Raw genomic sequence first — 23,134 nt, 5'->3', positions numbered from 1 at the left:
ATTCAAACCAATTTTCGCAATGTATTATTTAGTATAATAATCACAATGAAGCAGGTTACATGTTAGAAAAGATCCTTCTGATTGCCTGGAGATGGCCTGAACACGTATTAAAAAAAATGGATTCCTATCCAAAAAATAAAATAATAAAAAAAAAAGTTTTTTTACAAATATATATATATATTTATTTATTTATTTATTTATTTTTTTAAAAAAAAGTGTTTGTTTGTTTGTTTTTTTGAAAATTATAAACTGATTAGGAACCGGAACGAACAAGAATCGCGACCTGACTGTGAATCTATGTTTTTGTGCAGCCGTGGTGTAAATTGTCTTTTCTTTTGTGTTGAAGAAGTGTCTGACAAGCAGATCAAGCTAGAAGAAGACACAAACGAGGAGGCTGATAACAGAAGCCCAGCGTGTGAGGACCAAACAGGAGAAGAAAGGACATCTGTTGGGGAATCCATCGGTGGGAGCCCAAACAATGCAGCGGACAGTATGTCTGGACAAAGTATGACCTCGGAAGCACTCAATCGACAACCAAACGGTATTGGAAATAAACAAAACAAAACAAGTGTTTTTCTCCCCATCCTTAAAATAAACCATTCGTCATATGTTGTTAACACAGGGTGTGGAACTTTTTGTTTGGTTGTCTTCTTCCAAGACAATGGCTTAGAAATTATTATCAGGGAAAAATATCCCTGGAATCCCCCACAACCTGTTCCAACCTGCCTTGACAACTACGGTTGTCACAGCATAGGATCACGTTTTGTCATTTCCAACCAATTGCTGATCAAATTATTTTCTGCACAGGCAACAAACGAATACTACTTCTTGACGATTATTGCAACGTAGAGTTGGTTTTTGCCTCATCCCTCACTTAAAGCATGCATGAAGAATGAAAGAGGTGATGCAGTATTGTCGGCTCACAGAGGCTACCTGGTGGTTGTTTGAGCACATTGCAGATAAATTAACCAAGCCCCAGTCCTTAATGCACAGGTGTCAAAACTCATTTTGGGGTCTTTATACACACACCATCATAATACCCGTATGTTGAAGCAAGTACGTCTGACTACTGTGGCCGTAATGTTCTGTGTTCCATCAAGCGGTGCGGCTTTGTATCTTACCAAAGTCGTACAAAAACATGTTGACAGAGCGTCGTGTTTAATGTTCTATATTTTCAACATCAACGTTTTGGACTTGCTTGCTAACCATGAGGGGGCGTCAACCTTTAGTTCACATCATTTGACGTGTCCCGTAAGCCTGGAAATAATGTGCATTAAGTACTTCAGTTTTTTTAACTAAATATATTTATTACTATTATAGATATATCCATATATATATATATATATATATATATATATATATATATATATATATATATATATATATATATATATATATATATGTTTGTTTTTGTTTTGACAGAAAAAATACATGTACTGCATGTTATTGCATATATTTGTATTCAGTATTATCTAATAACGTAACAAATATTATATTATCATACATTACATTGTTTTCTTAACTTATGTACTATTTGTAATAAAAGTGTTGTTCATGTTAATAATCTATTTTTAGTTAAATTTTTTTGGAAAGTAGTTATAATCTGTAATAATAATGAACTATTAGTTCTGTGTTTCCTAATATTGTATTAAAAAATATATTATCATACATGAGAAACGTTTTTTGTTAATAAAAATAAATATCTAATCAAAGCAAATTAGTCATTAAATTATGCAGTGTAAAAATGACAATATTTTTTACAGTAAAAAAAACATTTTTACCATTTTTCAATTACAGTAATATGCTGTAAAGAAAAAAAAATCACACCATAAATTCTACTATAACATTCTGGCGATTGGGCTGCCAGTCTACAGATTTACGAGAGTACATAAAACATATATAATGATCAAATACATAGGCAATTCTGTAAAAATACATGAGGTTGGAAACAACCGCGATGTTGCCCTTAGTGAAAACAAGTTTGACACCCCTGCCTCAATGCTTCAGTCACACGTAGGATTCTCACAGTAATGAAGCAAAAACAGCATATTTGTGTTTTTTACTGTATAGATTACCAGAGACACACCACCGTACACTAGGTACACTTGTACAGTAATGAAAGCCAATGAATAGGCTACATGTGGCAAACACATACTGAACAGTTTGTTGTATGTTTCCATGCGGTTACCATGGTTACATTATTTAACGCGTCTCTCTTCCAAGACAATTACATGCATTATTTCATGTCTGCACCTTTCTTTGCCTTGTTGTTTGCTAAAAGACGTGTATTCGTGCCCCATTAAGGTGACCGGCCTTTCCAGTGCAACCAGTGTGGCGTCTCCTTCACTCAGAAGGGTAACCTGCTGCGACACATCAAGTTGCACACGGGCGAAAAACCCTTCAAATGTCCCTTCTGCAATTACGCCTGCCGCCGCCGTGACGCTCTCACGGGTCATCTTCGCACTCATGCTGGTAAGACTCTTCCTCCCTTTTGTGACAAACTCTCAACTTTTTTTTTTTTACTTCTGCAGTCCTCTTGGACAAATATGAAGCCCCTAAATACAACATTTTAATGATGTACTGTGCAAACGTCTCAGGCTTTCATTGGATCAGTTGAGTCTTAATGGCCATTTTCGCGTACAACAATAAACATCGTAAAACAATACATCATAGAAGTCGAGCTCGCTTTCATTGAGGGCCATGTGGCAGTTACGGCTGCCATCAGGGGGCCGCCTGTAACAATATAAATTTGCCTATGCATCAGGGGCCGTACTTATCAAGCTTCTTAGAATTACTCCTAAGAAGTCTGCTAAGAGTTGACTTAAGAGTAAATAAATTCTTCGCTGAAAGCTGCACTTAAAAGTTAGTTATCAAGCGTCTTACTCACACTTTCAGCGAAGTGTAGGACTGAATCTTAAGTGTCACACTGGAGCTGAATTACGACTTTACTATGTGCCGTAAACGGAATTTTAGGTGACGTCATTTCTGTGTCCATAGAAATGACCAATCACGGAAGGGAATCCGTTGTCTAAGAATAAAGAAATATCTTGGAAATATTTAAGTGGACAATGGGAGTGTATATTTTGACAATAAACTACAAAATAATACAAAACAAACTAGTCCCCGCCGGCACTCACGCTACCGCTCCCTCTCTTCTCTCGCCCACACACTCACTGACATCACTCACCTCACGGCCACACACATACGCTACTGTCATAACATTTTCTTTCCAATTCATTAATTAGGCAACTAATTTGAAACTGGTGTGGGTGGCTCTATATATACTAGCCCACTGCAGACACATGCAGAAATCAACAAGGAATCGAAAAGTATTAAATCTGTGACAAAAATAATATCCGCTCTGTCTAAACGATACCGTTTGATCAGCTGCTCGTCATCAAAAAAAAAAAAACATTGTTCCGTTCCCTGATGGTTCGCGCACGTCTCTCTCGCCTCAGTGCCATCCCCTGCTGGCAACTCCTAACCACTTAAGACACCTCTGAAGGTCTCTTAAATATCGTGGAGAGTAGGAGTGATTCTTAGACTTAAGAACGTAGATAAAAAGCTTTTATTCTTAAGTTTGAGAGTAAGACTAAATTTTGCAAATTCTCAGGACTTAAGTGTAAAATGGCACTCTAAGAAGCTTGATAAGTACGGCCCCTGATTATTAAATGCATTTTAAACGTTAAAAAAAGAAAAAGACTGGTCAGAAGAAAATATACAGTGTTTTTTTTTTTTTTTACAATATATTACGGTACTACTGTTTCATATGAAAAATAAATGGCAGCTGAGTTGCCAACATTTTACTGTAAAATTGACGGTTACTGTAAATGGAATAACAGTACCACTTTTTTTTTTATTCTGGCAAGAACTGCCACCTTTTTTCCGTCAAATGTGGTACTGTTTTTCCATTTACAGTAACACACCATAAAAACATCCATCACAGTCGACAGATTTTTACCGTAAAAAAAAAACAGTGGTAGTTTTTTTCAATTTACAGTAATGTGCTTTGAAAACCACCGTAAATTTTACCGTAAAATATATTATAATTTTTACGATGTACAATTTGATGGATAACTTGCTTTGAAATCATTAATTTAATTTAAGTATTTTTGTCACCCCCCCCCAAAAAAAAGGTTTGTAAAGTATGATAATAAATATAATATTTGTCTCGATATTGGATAATATCAAAGTTTAAAAAGTTATGCAATTTCATGCTGTACATATATTTATTCTGTCAAAATGAAAAAAAGGGAATACAGATAGTAAGAAAATATAATGTAATTTATTCACGGATATTATTTCCATTCAATAAATGTGCAATACATAATAAACATGGATACCAGCAGCAGATTACATAATTAGTACGGATGTCAAAAATAACAAGTTAACTCATGTGATTAATCACACAAAAAGATCACATTAATTAAAAACATGTAACCCGCCTGGTTCAGTCCATGCTTGTTTGTTCCGCCTGGGACTCAAACCTGAGATTAGCATGCTAACTACGGAGCTAAAAGCCTGAGCTATCAACCTGATAGCCAGCGCTGCTCTTGAGGTCGTCAGAGAGTGGGGTTTACCAACATGGACCAACAATTAGTTTTGAGCGTGCATGCTCCTTCACCGTAACCGCGGCTGGTGACAGTCCCTGACAGGTGGCACGGGTGGTCATAGGGCAGTTGTCAGGTCAGCGCCTACTTTCGGTGCAAAGAGGAGTGAGGGAACGCTGACTGTTGGGCTCACTGGCAAATTTCACTCTGATTGGATTTCAAATACAACTTTACCAAGTTTTGTGCAAATAAATAGGCTGTAAAGCAAAACATTTAGAAATATTCATGTTTAACATCATGACATTAAAATTGCATTTTCTTCCAAAAACTGGGGTACTTTTTAAAGTTAATTTAAATTATGCAAGTGAGTAATAATCTGTGTTTAATCATGAATAATCCAAATTCAAAAGAGTGGTTAATTAGATGAAAACATTCAATCATTTGGACAGCACTAATACCTGAAACTAAATTTTAATGTTTACACCACCAAGTGTCCTTGATTAAAATTGTAACTATTTTATACAGTATATTTTTCTCGTATCCCAATGGTATTTATTTTGTGTGTATATATATATATATATATATATATATATATATATATATATATATATATATATATATATATATATATATATATATATATATATATATATATACATAAATTAGTAACATACATACAGTAATTAGTAGCATATTCAATTACTAACTACTCAAATGAAATCAACTATAAAATAAAAAATATATATTAATACAAATATATATATATATATATATATATATAAATATGTATATATATATATATGTGTGTATATATATATATATATATATATATATATATATATATATATATATATATATGTGTGTGTATATATATATATATATATATGTGTGTATATATATATATATATATATATATATATGTATATATATATATATATATATATATATGTATATATATATATATATATATATATATATATATATATATTATATATATATATATATATATATATATATATATATATATATATATATATATATTAGGGCTGCGAATCTTTGGGTGTCCCACGATTTGATTCAATATCGATTCTTGGGGTCACGATTCGATTCAAAATCGATTTTTTCCGATTCAACGCGATTCTCGATTCAAAAACGATATTTTCCCGATTCAAAAGGATTCTCTATTCATTCAATACATAGCATTTCAGCAGGATCTACCCCAGTCTGCTGACATGCAAGCAGAGTAGTAGATTTTTGTAAAAAGCTTTTATAATTGTAAAGGACAATGTTTTATCAACTGATTGCAAAAATGTCAATTTGTTTTAACTTTTAAATGAACCAAAAATATCACTTATTTTATCTTTGTGAAAATATTGGACACAGTGTGTTGTCAAGCTTATGAGATGCGATGCAAGTGTAAGCCACTGTGACACTATTGTTCTTTTTTTAATTTTTTTTTTATAAATGTCTAATGACAATGTCAATGAGGGATTTTAAATCACTGCTATGTTGAAATTGTAACTAATATTGATACTGTTGTTGATAATATTAATTTTTGTTTCACTACTTTTGGTTTGTTCTGTGTCGTGTTTGTGTCTCCTCTCAATTGCTCTGTTTATTGCAGTTCTGCGTGTTGCTGGGTCGGGTTTGGTTTTGGAATTGGATTGCATTGTTATGGTATTGCTGTGTATTGTTTTGTTGGATTGATTAATAAAAAATAAAAAAAATAAAATAAATAAATAAAAATAAAAATAAATAAATACAAATAAAAAAATAGATTTTTTAAAAATGAGAATCGATTCTGAATCGCACAACGTGAGAATCGTGATTCGAATTCGAATCGATTTTTTCCCACACCCCTAATATATATATATATATATATATATATGTATTTGTATTAATATTGTTTATTTTATTTTATTGTTGATTTCATTTAAGTAGTTAGTAGCTGAACATACACACATTACGTTTGGTAATTAAAATCAAACTCGAGACGGAGCACGGGCCAGACTTTTTATTTAAGTTGTTACTTCTCACTGGCCGTAGTTTGGTCATCTCTGCTTTGGACAGAGATGGAGGCCCTTTAAGAGACAGAAGCGTGGTTGTAGCAATGGTGTGACGAGACAAGTAAAGGTTAGACCGTGACTCATGGTCATAATGATTGCTACTTGTTGATTGTGTTGTCTGCTATAGAATCATCTAACTGCAAAAGCTTTGCTGCTAGGAACCAAGGACATGTCTACTTTGTTAAACTCGCTTAGGAGGAATTGTGTTGCTTGAGCGTGTCATCTGTAACCCACTTTCCCACCAGAGAGGACATGTCTAAACTCAAGTGTGGTGTCATCTGTAGCTTTAGGAGTTACTCACACGGATGTTTGGTTGCTTGTGTGAGTTTGGGACCGTGTGGTTTTATGTTTCATTTTGTAAGTTGCTTGTAAAATGAGACCTGCTTGCTTATCCGTCAGCCAATCTTATACTTCCAACGGTTTGTGAACAGTTTGGACATCATTAACATTTGTGTTGTGGTACTTTTGTCCTTAGGGTGTGTGTCGTCGGATATAAATGTAGTATAAGCCTTGTGCTATTTGCATGATTAAGGATAACATCTGAAAGATTTCATAACCAAGGTCTATGAAATGCTAACCAGAACCTGTGAAATTGCATGTGAATGATGTATGCGCAAGCTAAACTGAAACGTATGTATGTATGTATATATATATATATATATATATATATATATATATATATATATATATATATATATATATATATATATACATAATGTATATATATATATACATGTATACATGTGTGTGTGTACATGTGTATATATATATATATGTGTACATATTATATTAATATAATTTAATAGATAAATAGTTGATAATGAATATAATTGGATATTAAGAGTATGTGAGAGTTCGACTTTTACCTTGTTTACTTCTGTGACAACCTCCTTAAAGTTTTGTAATCAGTCAGAAATATCAAAGCAGCTAAAATGCAGCAAACATGTGTGTAATAAGTGTGGAAAGTGTTTTGCATTTTTGCCATCATGCTTTGTAATGTATTTAAATGGGTGTAATTCTGAATTATTTTTATGGTGCATGGACGTCTTTTTATAATATCCACAAATTGTATTATATTGTGTTATGTGTGACCATGTCTGTTGGTATTTTTATTTTTTTTTGCACCAAGGTTGTTTGCATTGGGTCATATAAGTAAATGCTGTGCTCAGGAGCTGTCATAACATTATAAGTTGTCATGGACAAAATTGACTTATGCTGTCCACAAGATGGTGGCAAATCAGCGGCAGTTTAAAAAATTTACTTTTGAAATATAAATTGCAATTTCACTGCGACCAGATTCCTTATTAAACTCATGACGTCTCGCGGGCCAAATTGAAGACACCCATGGGTCGTAGTATGGACACCCATGGGTCGTAGTATGGACACCCCTGCTACATAACGACTGTTGCTGTGGTCAAAGTTGAAATTGCCACCAAACACATTTTAAGACACTCTACTACCAGCTGGCGGCTAAGGTGGATAGTGCGACCCCCCAATTTGTCACGTTTCATGTGCCGGGTAAACCGCGACAAATGTTGTCGCGATGAATCCCCTTCCTACTGTAAAATATATGAATATGCTCTCTTCTGAATGTCTTCCCTTTTAGTTGGCAAACCACACAAGTGTAACTACTGTGGGCGGAGCTACAAACAGCGCAGCTCGCTGGAGGAGCATAAGGAACGCTGCCATGGTTACCTGCAGAGCATCGGCTTGGAGCCGGCCACCAACACCAGTTCTTACGCAGGTAAGTTCCTCAAACTGAAACCTTGCAAAGTCCATTTGACGCAGGGCAGTAAACGTGTTCATAAAGCATAATATGTCTTTAAATGTTGCATTTTGGTAGTCTTCATGAATACAGAAATATTTTCATTCCTTGCTGTTCACTAAATGATCTTTTTTTTTTCCCCAGGTGACGTTCCTAAAGATCCGAGACCCATGACAACGTTTGATCGACCTCTTGTTATTGAAAGACTGCACAGTAATGTTGGGAAGAGGAAGAGCACCACACCCCAGAAGTTTGTGGGTGGGTAATTACATAACACAGCCATGACATGACACACACGTTCTCATTTATTAATGTCTTTTAGAAATATAAAAAAAATAGCGTTTTTAGATTAATCATGATTGTTATTTGTAACGATTCTTAATCGATTAAAAATATCTAAATTCGTTTTTACATTTTAAAAAAAATGTATTAATCGGTCCTGTCCAGCCACTCAGACAAATCACATTGTTGATGTAGATCAGGGGTCACCAACGCGGTGCCCGCGGGCACCAGGTAGCCCGTAAGGACCAGATGAGTAGCCCGCTGGCCTGTTCTAAAAATAGCTCAAATAGCAGCACTTACCAGTGAGCTGCCTCTATTTTTTAAATTGTATTTATTTACTAGCAAGCTAGTCTCGCTTTGCTCGACATTTTTAATTCTAAGAGAGACAAAACTCAAATAGAATTTGAAAATCCAAGAAAATATTTTAAAGACTTGGTCTTCACTTGTTTAAATAAATTCATTAATTTTTTTACTTTGCTTCTTATAACTTTCAGAAAGACAATTTTAGAGAAAAAATACAACCTTAAAAATGATTTTAGGATTTTTAAACACATATACCTTTTTACCTTTTAAATTCCTTCCTCTTCTTTCCAGACAATTTAAATCAATGTTCAAGTAAATTTATTTTTTTTATTGTAAAGAATAATAAATACATTTTAATTTAATTCTTCATTTTAGCTTCTGTTTTTTCGACGAAGAATATTTGTGAAATATTTCTTCAAACTTATTATGGTTAAAATTCAAAAAAATTATTCTGGCAAATCTAGAAAATCCATAGAATCAAATTTAAATCTTATTTCAAAGTCTTTTGAATTTCTTTTAAAATTTTTGTTCTGGAATATTTCGAAGAAATAATGATTTTTCTTTGTTAGAAATATAGCTTGGTCCAATTTGTTATATATTTTAACAAAGTGCAGATTGGATTTTAACCTATTTAAAACATGTCATCAAAATTCTAAAATTAATCTTAATCAGGAAAAATTACTAATGATGTTCCATAAATTATTTTTTAAATTTTTAAAAAAAGATTCGAATTAGCTAGTTTTTCTCTTCTTTTTTTCGGTTGAATTTTGAATTTTAAAGAGTCGAAATTGGAGATAAACTATGTTTCAAAATTTAATTGTAATTTTTTTTGTGTTTTCTCCTCTTTTAAACCATTCAATTAAGTGTAAATATCATTAATTATTAATAATAACATAGAGTTAAAGGTAAATTGAGCAAATTGGCTATTTCTGGCAATTTATTTAAGTGTGTATCAAACTGGTAGCCCTTCGCATTAATCAGTACCCAAGAAGTAGCTCTTGGTTTCAAAAAGGTTGGTGACCCCTGATGTAGATGATCTATATCTGCTGTACAGATTTACTTTAGAAAATATAAGTTTTGGATACTTCTCTTGTTGCCTTATTTGTATTTGACTTTATTAAATGTTTGGGAAACATGTTTTTATACAAAACCAGTTTTCTTTTAAATAATATAGAAATTGATCAGAACTGTTTATCTATGTTATGGAGGAATCAGTGACGTGCAGTGAGGTTCACGGCTGGTGAGGCACTGACTTCATCACAGTCAGATTTACAAACATATGAACCCTAAAGAGTATCTTATTCACCATTTGATTGGCAGCAGTTAACGGGTTATGTTTAAAAGCTCATACCAGCATTCTTCCCTGCTTGGCACTCAGCTTCAAGGGTTGGAATTGGGGGTTAAATCACCAAAAATGATTCCCGGGCGCGGCGCCGCTGCTGCCCACTGCTCCCCTCACCTCCCAGGGAGTGATCAAGGGATGGGTCAGTTGTGGAGTTGTGAATGACTGAAATATGAAATCCGTGCTGCAGTCTGCAGGTGTACCTAATGTTGTGGCCCTGCAGTCATTCACAACTCCCCCAACACGAACATTATTGTTTTGGCCCTTTTTGGCGTCTTATTAAATAACTTTTTTAAATAGATTCAATCTTGCACGTGGAAAGTTTAAGTGTGGGCTTTAGTTGATATAACACTCCCGTCAGGGGGTGCATTCTACGGCGGGGGTGCATTATCCACAAGGAGGCGGGGTTACTGCGAGCCTCAGCCAGTGCGTCTTCGCAGCAGTTTTATGATTGCTCAGCACAAGAAATACGTTACACACATACAGTTGTTGACAAAATACACTGTACATTATATACCTCAGCTAACTAAACTATGGAAATGTATAATATAGTTCATATAGCAATACGGTCTCACTGCACAGCAGGCCAGCAGTTAGCCGAGTCCGCAATCCATGTTGAGGCACAACTGAGTGACGTGCCTCAACTGGACAGCAAGCCTCTTCTCAGTATTTGAACGGCAAATGTGAAAATTCAGCGATTTTTAATAAAAATAATCTAAAACTGGTGAAGTTAAATGGAAAATAACTTTATAGTATAATCACTGGATACATATAACAATGTAATTAATATTTTTTCTTTTTACATTTTTTTCTTTCCATGATGGCACGTGAGGCCCCGCCTCACCTGCCTCCAGTGACTGCACGTCACTGGGAGGAATGTAGTTAATCACAGAATTGGCATCCAATGTTATTAAAAAAGTATAGATTTCGAATAGCGAATCGATTCTGAATCGAATCGTTACCCCCAAGAATTGAATCAAATTGGGTGGTGCCCTAAGTTTCACAGCCCTACCATCTATGTTTGGCAAATCACTCCAAAATATCTCATTCGGGATTAAATTAGCTATTAGTTTTCTCAGCCCAAACAATAGCAAGTTACCTCGAAACATTCAAGACAAGCAAACAAAAACATGACGGATATGTTTTTGAGGTGTCAAATTTGAAGGGGAACTGCATTATTTCCATAATTTTGCCTATTATTCACAATCCTTATGTAAGACAAGAACAACACATTCTTTTTGTATGCATACTAACTCGTAAAATACGGCAAGGTGGCTAACAATGCAGATATTGGGAGTACACTATTTTGCCCATAAAATCCTCTAAAAAATCATCCAAAAACCGCCAACGATACTCCATTTATATGTTGTGACCTGAATATTAACCACGTTTTAGCAATATTGTTATAAGCGCTAGCGCAGACAAACTATTTTTTGCGGCGCCGTGATCACAAAGAGCTAACTAGCTTATGCTGCTATATTGATATATTGAGCTGCTTCATCGCCTCTGAGTTGGTGAAAGTTAATTCTAGATTGTAAATCATGCCTCTCACCTGGATAATAGAAGGTTGTGGAAATAAACCCACAAGTTGGTCGACTTTGACATACAACTTAGATCCAAATATAACGAGAAAGACACTAAAAAACACTTTTTTTTCCAACCCTTTGTGAGGATTATGATGAATTGTTCATGTAAAGGGGAAGGTATATAATCATCCCATCAGTCTTTATCCTAGTGAAGAAAGACGTTATACAGTAAGTCAGGGGGGGGCGGGTATTTTATTTTATTTTATTTTATTTTATTTTATTTATTTTTTTTGTCATAAAAAAATACAATCATGCCTGCTTACGGACTGTATCCCTGCAGACTGTATTGATCTATATAGATATATAATGTAGGAACCAGAAATATTAAAAACAGAAAGAAACCACCCTTTTGTGCGAATGAGTGTGAATGAGTGTATATGGGGGAGGGAGGTTTTTTGGGTTGGTGCACTAATTGTAAGTGTATCTGGTGTTTTTTATGTTGATTTAATTTATAAAAAAAATAAAAAAAATTTTTTTTTCATTTCTTGTACCAATCGATCCACTAACCGGTACCGGGCCGCGGCCCGGTGGTTGGGGACCACTGCAGTAAGTGATTGTTTTATTATATTGATTGTTTGTATATCTTGTTTAGCACTTAGCAATACTGCTACATGACGCTTAGTGCTTGACTAAAGCTGCACCTGTTTAGCACACAGCTTCTAAAACTTGTAGATCATCCTCCTTATATTCAGGCTCAAAAATAGAAGTTTGTGGATCATCATCAAAGTAGTCTTTGTTGTCTCTCATCAAGTCTGCCATGATTAGTAATGTTGTGGGAAAGTGAACGTTATGATGCGTCTGTAAAGTTAATCTGCCGCCGTATGCTTAAAATGATCAAACTCTGTACAAAACCAGTGAAGTTGGCACATTGTGTAAATGGTAAGAAAAATAACAGAATACAATTATTTGCAAATCCTTTTCAACTTATATTTAATTGAATACACTGCAAAGACAAGATAATTAATGTTCGAACTGAGAAATGTTGCAAATAATCATTAACTTAGAATTTAATGGCAGCAACACATTGTAAAAAAGTTGGCACAGGGGCATTTTTACCACTGTGTTACATGGCCTTTCCTTTTAACAACACTCAGTAATTTTTTATGAACTGAGGAGACCAATTTTTCAAGCTTTTCAGGTGGAATTATTTCCCATTCTTGCTTGATGCACAGCTTAAGTTGTTCTCCGTTGTCGTATTTTAGGCCTCATAGTGCGCCACACATTTTCAATGGGAGACAGGTCTGGACTACAGGCAGGCCAGTCTAGTACCCACACTCTTTAACTATGAAGCCCCACTGTTGTAACATGTGACTTTGCATTGTCTTGCCAAAATAAGCAGGTGCGTCCATAAAAAAGACGTTGCTTGGATGGCAACATATGTTGCTCCAAAACCTGTATTAATGGTGCCTTCACAGATGTGTAAGATCAATCAATCAATCAATCAATCAATGTTTATTTATATAGCCCTAAATCACAAAAGTCTCAAAGGGCTGCACAAGCCACAACGACATCCTCGGCACGGAGCCCACACAAGGGACGTCGATGTGAATGACTATGAGAAACCTTGGGGAGGATCGCATATGTGGGTAACCCCCCCTCTAAGTACAGTCCCTAGTGGATCCAACATAACAGTGAGAGTCCAGTCCATAGTGGGGCCAGCAGAAGATACCCATACCTTGGGCACTAATACACCCCCATACCATCACAGATGCTGGCTTTTGAACTGTGCGCCTATAACAGTTCGGATGGTTCTTTTCCTCTTTGGTCCGGAGTACACAACATCCACAGTTTCCAAAAACAATTTGAAATATGGACTTGTCAGACCACAGAACACTTTTCCACTTTGCATCAGTCCATCTTACATGAGCGCGGGCCCAGCAAAGCCAGAAGCGTTTCCGGGTGTTGTTGATAAAATTGCTTTGGCTTTGCATAGTATAGTTTTAACTTGCACTTGCAGGTGTAGTGACAAACTGTAGTAACTGACAGTGGTTTTATGAAGTGTTCCTGAGCCCATGTGGTGATATCCTTTACACTCTGATGTCGCTTTTTGATGCAGTACCGCCTGAGGGATCGAAAGTCACGGGCATTCAATGTTACGGCAGTGATTTCTCCAAATTCTCTGAACCTTTTGATGATATTTTGGACCGTAGATGGTGAAATCCCTACATTTCTTGCAATAGCTAGTTGAGAAATGTTGTTCTTAAACTGTTGGACAATTTCACAAAGTGGTGACCCTCGCCCTCGCCACATCCTTGTTTGTGAATGACTAAGCATTTCATGGCTCTGACTTGTTCTCAATTAGCCTGTTCACCTGTGGGATGTTCCAAATAAGTGTTTGATGAGCATTCCTCAACTTTCTCAGTCTTTTTTGCCACTTGTGCCAGATTTTTTGAAACATGTTGCAGGCATCAAATTCCAACTGAGCTAACATTTGCTAGAAAAACAAAGTTTCTCAGTTCCAACGTGAAATATCTTGTCTTTGCAATGTATTCAATTGAATATAGGTTATGATTTATCATTTTATATAGGTTGAAAAGGATTTGCAAATCTACTCAGTGGCCTAGTGGTTAGAGTGCGGCCACCGCTGCTGCCCACTGCTCCCCTCACCTCCCAGGGGGTGAACAAGGGGATGGGTCAAATGCAGAGGACAAATTTCCCCACACCTCGTGTGTGTGTGACAATCATTGGTACTTTCACTTAATTTAACTTAACTTTAACAAATCATTGTATTCTGTTTTTATTTACGATTTACACAACGTGCCAACTTCAGTGGTTTTGGGTTTTGTAAATATTACATATTATCAATGTTAAAACATTACATGTATACTTACAGCGTGTATATAAAACAATGATGGAGGTTTTTGGAGGTTTTCTAGAGCACTTGGCCTATTGGTTCTTTTGTTAGATGGCTTTTGCTAGCGTTTATTTACGAGTAAGAATGCATTAAAATAACATAAGAATTGCGAATGATCAGCAAAACTTCCATAAAATGTGCAGTTCCCCTTTAACCCATGTGGTCAATCACAGAAATGTCCTGCATGAATCACGTATTCAATTCAACTTTTTTTGTAAAACAATTTAAAAACTTGTGGACCAAAGCGCTGTACAGAATGATTATTAAAATACACAATGAAAGGCAGAGAAACTAAATAATTAAAAATGTTTGGTAATGAAATTGCAGGTCTTTTAAAATCATTTTCAATTATGTCAACAAGTAATTTACTGCGATTATTCATGATTAATCACATCTCAAAAGTTAAAAGCGTGTTTGGCGACGAAGCAGCTGCAAGGAGATACCGTAGAAGTCCACTCTCCAATGTAAATTATTACAGTTTCATAAAACTACTGTAATTAATAGCAGTGAATTCCATTGGATTGTTTTTATAAAAATATGTATTATCCAAACTTTACTTTTTCATTTTTAAAAAGCATGTTACATGTTAACATTGTCCTGCTTTGGGGTGCCGAGCACTGATTACAATGATTTTTACTTCACGTCAATGGACGACGTGAAGTGTTTTGAGCTAAGAGCACCCTCACAGAACCAAATCAGCTTGTCAGTTGAGGTACTACTCCATAATGACCTAGAATTAATAATAATAATAATAATAATACCTGGGATTTATATAGCGCTTTTCTAAGTACCCAAAGTCGCTTTACATGTTTTTCTGAACCCATATTGATTGTTTTACAATATTTGGGGTGACTTTGTGGGCACTTCTCCCGTCCGAGCTTTGCATTTAGCAAAAGTTTTGCCCCAGGTTTTGCAAACAGGAATTCTAACCTCAAGCGACATTCCAAAGTTCTTATCCGACATGTACACCTTCCCACATTTCTGGAATGTAGCAAGAAAATCAGGATGATGATGCAAGGCTTGTCGTGGCAAACAATCTACTAAGCATCACATATATATATATATACATATATATAAATGATAAACTTTTAAGTGTTATTTTGATATTACTTGTATATCTTACAAAAACATATTTGCTACAAATATGTTTCGAAACTCAACTCAAAAACAAAGCAAATATGAGCAAAACCTAAAATAGTTAAGTTTTTACCAAAGACAACAATCAGCACATACACAATATTGACATCTAAAGTTATATTTTGATAAACATTCATAAATGAATCTTTCAGCACATACACGGTGTTGACATCTATAGTTATAGGTTGATGAACAATCGTAAATTAATCTTTCAGCACATGCATTATTAGGGATGATGTTTGATAAGGAATTATCGAGTTCGAGCCTATTATCGAATCCTCTTATCGAACCGATTCCTTATCGATTCTCTTATTGAGTCCAGATAGGTTGTTGTATATAGAAAAAAACCCACAATATTTGGTTTAACAAAAGCTCACTTTTATTATATAATAAAAAAATAAAATCTAATAAATAAATAAATATTGACTGTTACCCACCTAAAAAAATAAAATAAAATAAATAAATATTGACTGTTGTTACCCAAAGTATATTAAGTGGGATTTTTCAGAGAAACAAATATATACAGTAACACAAAAACAAGCTGTCTCTGTGATCACTATAGGTGTATAAATAATAATATAGTGTTAAATAAAATCAGTCCCTTGGGCACAAAACTGAAAATAATACAGCTCTCCAAAAAGTGCACTTCTGCTGCTATTTGACTTACCGTATTTTCCGCACCATAAGGCGCCCCGTGTTATTAGCCGCACGTTTAATGAACGGCATATTTCAAAACTTTGTTTACCTGTTAGCCGCCCCGTGCTATTAGCCGCACCTACGCTACGCTAAAGGGAATGTCAACAAAACAGTCAGATAGGTCAGTCAAACTTTAATAATATATTACAAACCAGCGTTCTAACAACTCTGTTCACTCCCAAAATGTAATGTGCAATCACAAAAATAGTAACACTCAAAATAGTGCAGAGCAATAGCAACATCAATAACTCAACGTTGCTCATACGTTAGTGTCACACAACACACAAAATAAACATTTAAAGCTCACTTTCTGAAGTTATTACTCATCTACAAATCCCTCGAATTATTCTTCTTCGGTGTGCTTCACTTGTTTTTTGACACCATCTATGATGTGGACGCGCATGCAGTCGTAGATCAACAGGAACGGCGCTGCGTGAAAAAAGTCACCCGGTGTCTTCGCGTAAACGTCTATCAACCACTCGCTCATCTTTTCTTCAGCCATCCGATCCCTTCGAGTTAGCTTTTATGATGACGCCGGCTGGAAAGTTCTCTTTTGGCAAGGTCTTCCTTTTGAATATCACCGTGGGTGGAAGTTTCTGGCCGTTAGCATGGCAAGCTAGAACCACAGTAGGACGACTTCTCATTCCCTGTGGTGCGAATATTCACCGTACGTGCTCCCGTTGTATCCACAGTGCGGTTCACATGAATATCAAAAGCCAGTGGAACCTTGTATGCGTGTCTCTTAGTAGGAGACATTTTGTTGTCTTTACAGAAAAACAAATGAAATTAAATATCCGCGCGCTTCTTCTTCTACGGGGGCGGGTGCTCACCTTGGCGGTTGCTTACAGTAGAAGAAGAAGCGCTTCCTCTTCTATGGGGGCGGTTGCTTACCGTAGAAGAAGAAGCGCTTCCTCTTTTACGGGGAAAAAAGATGGCGACTGTTTACCGTAGTTGCGAGACCTAAACCTTATGAAAATAAATATGAATATTAATCCATATATAAGGCGCACCGGGTTATTAGCCGCACTGTCAGCTTTTGACAAAAATTGTGGTTTTTAGGTGCGGCTTATGGTGCGGAAAATACGGTAACTGTTTGTTATGATGCTTTGACATTTTTGCACTTTATTTCTTTATTGAAAGAAAATTCTATGAAGAGAAAAGTTCTTTGCAAATGTGGTTACAATGCTAAAAAATGAAAAGTTAAAGCTAAAAAAGAAATACACTTTATTGAGTTAACATTATTTCTTTATAGTGGGAAAAATGTTATGAGCTAGAGAATATAACAACTACACTACCCAGCATGCAACGGGAGTTACGAGCATGCGCGGTAGCCCCGAAAAGTGTTGCATGTTGCCACGCTGTGAAAGTAAACGTCAAGAACTCAGCCAACACGCCTCGTCTGCATTATTTATAATTAGACAGACAACACATCTACAGTGTGATTTTGTTTTGTTTACAAGGAAAGAAAAACAAAAGTTAAAAAAGGGAGATATGTTGTATATATATGTATGTGCCGCGGTTGTTTTAAGAACGTTGCGACAGCTGCGGTAAAGGAGGTGCGTTGCTATGTTTCCGGTTGGTCGTAAAAGTGTTGGTCATGTGTTTTACCCTGCTAAAATCTCTCAGTAAAGTTATTCGATGGATTATAGCTTTTGTTTTGAACTTTATTACACCTTGGAGCGCTTTTTCCCATCCATTGTTTTCCTGCTTTCGCTATCTGCACCTAATGACTGAGCTACGTGACGTCAATTCTTGTGATGTCCCATGGAGCATTTCTGGTCGGGACGGGATTCGAATAAAGAATCAACTCTTTTCCTTTACTATAGTGGTCTCGATAACGGGTACCGGTTCTCAAAAAGGGTTTCGAGTCCGAGGACTCGGTTCTTTTCTTATCAAACAACCGGGAAAACCGGTTTCGAGTATCATCCCTATGCATTATGTGGAATTCTAAAGTTATATTTTGATAATCATAAATTAATATTTCAGCACATACACAATGTTGACATCTATAGTTATATTTTGATAAACAATCATAAATGAATCTTTCAGCACGTACACAATGTTGACATCTATAGTTATAATTTGATAAACAATCATAAATGAATCTTTCAGCACATACACAATGTTGACATCTATAGTTATATTTTGATAAACAATCATAAATGAATCTTTCAGCACGTACACAATGTTGACATCTATAGTTATATTTTGATAAACAATCATAAATGAATCTTTCAGCACGTACACAATGTTGACATCTATAGTTATATTTTAATAAACAATTATAAAGGATTTTTTTCAGCACATACACAATGTTGACATCCATAGTTATATTTTGATAAACAATCATAAATGAATCTTTCAGCACGTACACAATGTTGACATCTATAGCTCTATTTTGATAAACAATAATACGTTATTAAATGAACATTTCAGTAAATTACACAATGTTGACATATATAGTTATATTTTGATAAACAATCATAAATTAATCTTTCACAACATACACAATGTTGACATCTATTGTTGTATTTTGATAAAGACGGGGAAAACGCGCTACTCGTAAATGGCGTGTGCAACAACCGCAACAAACATGGCATTAGACGCGAAGTTAAATCCTGAAATGTAACCTTCCCGTAGCAAAAATTAGACTTATTTACCCAGGAGAGTCTTGATACCAATTTCCTTGACCCATCCACACACAAAGAAGTTGTAAACCTCCATGCTTTTCCAAGTTGTCATTTGTTTTGTCATGTAGAATGATATCTGGTTCCATATGTCTGGGAACGCGCCAACGTATAATCTTCGATATCACTCGACAAATCTTTTTTTTAACAAGTATAAGGATCTATTCCATTGTATAGTTTGATTTTATGCTCATATTTGCTTTTTGCAGGAAGATCGAGACCCCTTGCGTACTCAAGGGTCTGTGCGCTGCTTGCTGCACAAAAGCCACCAGTTTTTTTTTACTTCGGGGAACAAGTCACGTGACGCAATACAAGCAATACTGTCAATTATGTCAAAATAATAGTCTGAACTTTTCTGTTCACAATTGTCATTTCTTAAATACATTTTTGGATGAATTAGGTAGTGCCTGTTTGTATCCGTGTTTCAACACAATGTTCTGTATTATTTTGGCACCCATTAGATACACAGATTGAGGAGTTTAGAGCGTGCCAACGACGAGTGGCAAGGAAATGTTTTTCATCGTGTGGTTAGGTACACCTGTAACTGGCTGCTTGCAATCTTGTTCAGAAACACTCACCGCATTCCTATTGTGGAGGGTTTGACACGCATGATGGGGATTTCCAAGCCTCAATCTTGCACATGTCAAATATTGAGCATAACATGTCGATAAAAAGATGAGAGTGTGAGGATATTTGGCATTTTTCAATATTACCTCCTAAAAAAACCTCCCTATGTAACCACGGTCTCACCAGAATTCTAGCCAGTTCTTATATTTTTTTAAGGCCAGTTTTCTTGTTTGCTCATGACAAATAATGATGACTACTGACTGCATTGACTAATTGGCAATTAGTTATATGTATGTTGTATGTACACACTTGCCTAGAAGACGTCGTTCTAATAATGCCATCAAAGAAACAAAACCAATCAATGTCACCAGAAACCGGTTTCGCTCCTCCCTTCCTGCCAGCAGCCAAACTCTTTGCACCACTTGTTTCCAAAAAGCAGAGTATCAAAAACACAAAGAGCACCGGCGTGGGACGAGCAGTCAACCACGGGTGAAAATGCCAAAGGAAGGAGCGCTGATACAGAAAGAAACACAAAACACAGGGAAATAATATACAAAGTCTGAAATGTGAAGAACCAAGCTATAGATAGCAACATTGTATGCGGTAACGCAGAGGAACTACTTTTCTGGCACAGGAACACTTTGTGTTGATCACAGAGACCCTGATACTCTGGCCATATAGCAAAAGGTAAGCTAGCTACTGAGCTGCTGTTGCTGAATCGCCTCTGAGTTTGGAAAGGTTATTACTAGATCATAAATCATGCTTCCCACCTATAGAGTAAAAAGTTGATGCCATCAACCGAGAAGTTTGTCAACGTTATCAACTAAAACTATAGACCGAATGAATAATATAGAGAAACAGTTTCTCGATCCTTTAAAATGGCCTGAAATTCCCCCAAAGTCATGAGTTTAGGTAACCTCAGATCCTTTCGTAAATTATTCCATGACCATGGAGCAGCATATCTGACAGTTTTTTTTTCCAAGATTTGTATCGGCTCTAGGAACAAACATTCTAAGTATGTCCTGCGACCTTAAGCTGTAGCGACTGGAGTCTCTACACTTAAAAGAACGCAAATAAGGGGGAACCAGGCCAAGTGATTTATATATAAAACGCAACCATCGAAAAACTTTGCGTACTGACAATGATGGACAGTTTGGTGTTGCATATAAAATGCATTGGTGGACAAGGTTGCCACAATTGGAAGGTTGCCATCGGAACGACCAGTCAACGCGGCCACCATCTTGAGCAGGGGAAAGCTGTGTTTATTTACTACAATATTCAACTGAGATACGGGTTAATCAAGTATTAAAATGTTGGTGCCAGTCAAATGCATACTGGTCTGATTGGTCGTATAAAACCTCTGCTCAAGATGGCGAGCCTGCCAAGCCTGAAAGTGGCATCTACGTATTCACATCAGTGAGTAAGCCCTCCCAGTGGCGCTAAGTCTGAGAGGGATTTAAAAATACATGAGTGGGATGCCCAGTAGAAAGTTGGCAGAGTGAAAAGGTACATTTTTCTGTGTTTATTTATACTTTTTTAAACAATATTACAGAGCTACCAATCAAGCAGATGTATTCGAGGGCTTTCTCCGTGTTCTGGACAGTCTTGCGCGTTTGTCCTAGTCGAGGATACGTCTCAATCTTAGCCATTGGATTTTCCCTGGACAATTTATGGTTTTAACGTTAAAAAAGTGAAGATACATTGTCAAAGCAGATTTGTGTGCTCAGAAATGTAAACGTTGGACTCCCCAGTGATCTTCCTGCTCTATGTTTTCCAGGTGAAAAGATGGTGCGCTACAGCTACCCTGAAATGGGCTATGAGATGGGCCTCAAGTTTGAGAAGCAGGCCGAACTGATGTCAGCCCACATGATGGACCAGGCTATGAGTAATGCCATCACTTACCTGGGATCGGACACACTTCGGCCCATTATCCAACACCCAGGCCACCCTCTGTCCATGACCGAGGTCATGCCTATGGTCAACCCGCTCTACCATCACGTTCTGCCAGTTGGTAATCGAGCTGAGCATACAGGAAACACTGACTCACTGCCACCCGAGCCTCCTATACCTTCTGAGTTCCCCAGCCACGCCATCTCCAACGGGCCTGCTGCCCGATCGGTGAGACCGACACAATCGCGGCAAGAGGAATCACCGAGTAACAGTGGAGGAGATTCGCCCGACTCGGCTCGAAGCAGCACCCACGAACGGCATGCCAACCTTGCTGGCAGTCTCCCGCCAATCCAAAGGTCTCGCTCGAGTCCCGTGGCTTATTCAGGCGATCACGCGACAGAGGTGTCGCCCAGAAGCGGGTCCGGAATCGGGAGCGGGGTATTGCGGGAATCTACAGAGAGGCTGGCGAGTCAGGAAGCGATGCGGGTGTTTGGACGAGACGGCCGGGAGTTGCGAGCCTTCCACTGTGACCATTGCCAAGTGCTTTTCTTGGACCATGTCATGTACACCATCCACATGGGTTGCCATGGATACAGGGATCCACTGGAGTGTAACATCTGTGGCCACAACAGCAAAGACCGCTATGAGTTCTCCTCACATATCGTCCGTGGTAAGCACACATTCCAGTAAGAAGATTGTTAGATTCAGGAAAAACATTACCAAGCTTTTAATGGCTGAAGGAAGCGCCTTTTCAGCTACGTAACAGCTGACCAAACATGTGAAGGCTCGATGGCAGCGTGTGCTGATTCAATTCTTGTCTTCAAACCATTTTAAAAACAAAACCTCAAGGAGTCGATGACCAGGGGCCGTACTTATCAAGCTTCTTAGAGTGCCATTTTACACTTAAGTCCTGAGAATTTGCGAAATTTAGTCCTACTCTCAAACTTAAGAATAAAAGCTTTTTATCAACGTTCTTAAGTCTAAGAATCACTCCTACTCTCCACGATATTTAAGAGACCTTCAGAGGTGTCTTAAGTGGTTAGGAGTTGCCAGCAGGGGATGGCACTGAGGCGAGAGAGACGTGCGCGAACGTTCAGGGAACGGAACAATGTTGTTGTTTTTTTTGATGACGAGCAGCTGATCAAACGGTATCGTTTAGACAGAGCGGATATTATTTTTGTCACAGATTTAATACTTTTCGATTCCTTGTTGATTTCTGCATGTGTCTGCAGTGGGCTAGTATATATAGAGCCACCCACACTAGTTTCAAATTAGTTGCCTAATTAATGAATTGGAAAGAAAATGTTATGACAGTAGCGTATGTGTGTGGCCGTGAGGTGAGTGACGTCAGTGAGTGTGTGGGCGAGAGAAGAGAGGGAGCGGTAGCGTGAGTGCCGGCGGGGACTAGT

General features: G+C 36.8%; 1 protein-coding gene across 3 annotated transcripts in view; it reads left to right on the top strand.

The window, feature by feature from the left end:
* The window catches only part of LOC133664351 (zinc finger protein Helios-like), a 77,396-nt gene extending 54,825 nt beyond the window's left edge, over positions 1-22,571 (top strand). For 2 of the 3 annotated variants that reach the window (XM_062068887.1, XM_062068883.1), the window contains 5 exons: positions 350-541; positions 2,305-2,472; positions 8,223-8,360; positions 8,526-8,639; positions 21,613-22,571. In XM_062068887.1, coding sequence (XP_061924871.1) covers positions 350-541; positions 2,305-2,472; positions 8,223-8,360; positions 8,526-8,639; positions 21,613-22,415 — 1,415 coding nt within the window. In that variant the 3' untranslated portion in view covers positions 22,416-22,571. The remainder of the gene's footprint in view (positions 1-349; positions 542-2,304; positions 2,473-8,222; positions 8,361-8,525; positions 8,640-21,612) is intronic. The other variant, XM_062068884.1, reaches the window with a different exon arrangement.
* The last annotated feature ends 563 nt before the right edge of the window (positions 22,572-23,134 follow it).

This window comes from Entelurus aequoreus, linkage group LG14 (genome assembly GCF_033978785.1).
Source record: "Entelurus aequoreus isolate RoL-2023_Sb linkage group LG14, RoL_Eaeq_v1.1, whole genome shotgun sequence".
Classification (NCBI taxonomy): Eukaryota; Metazoa; Chordata; class Actinopteri; order Syngnathiformes; family Syngnathidae; genus Entelurus; species Entelurus aequoreus.
This window is presented reverse-complemented; position numbering and strand designations above follow the sequence as displayed.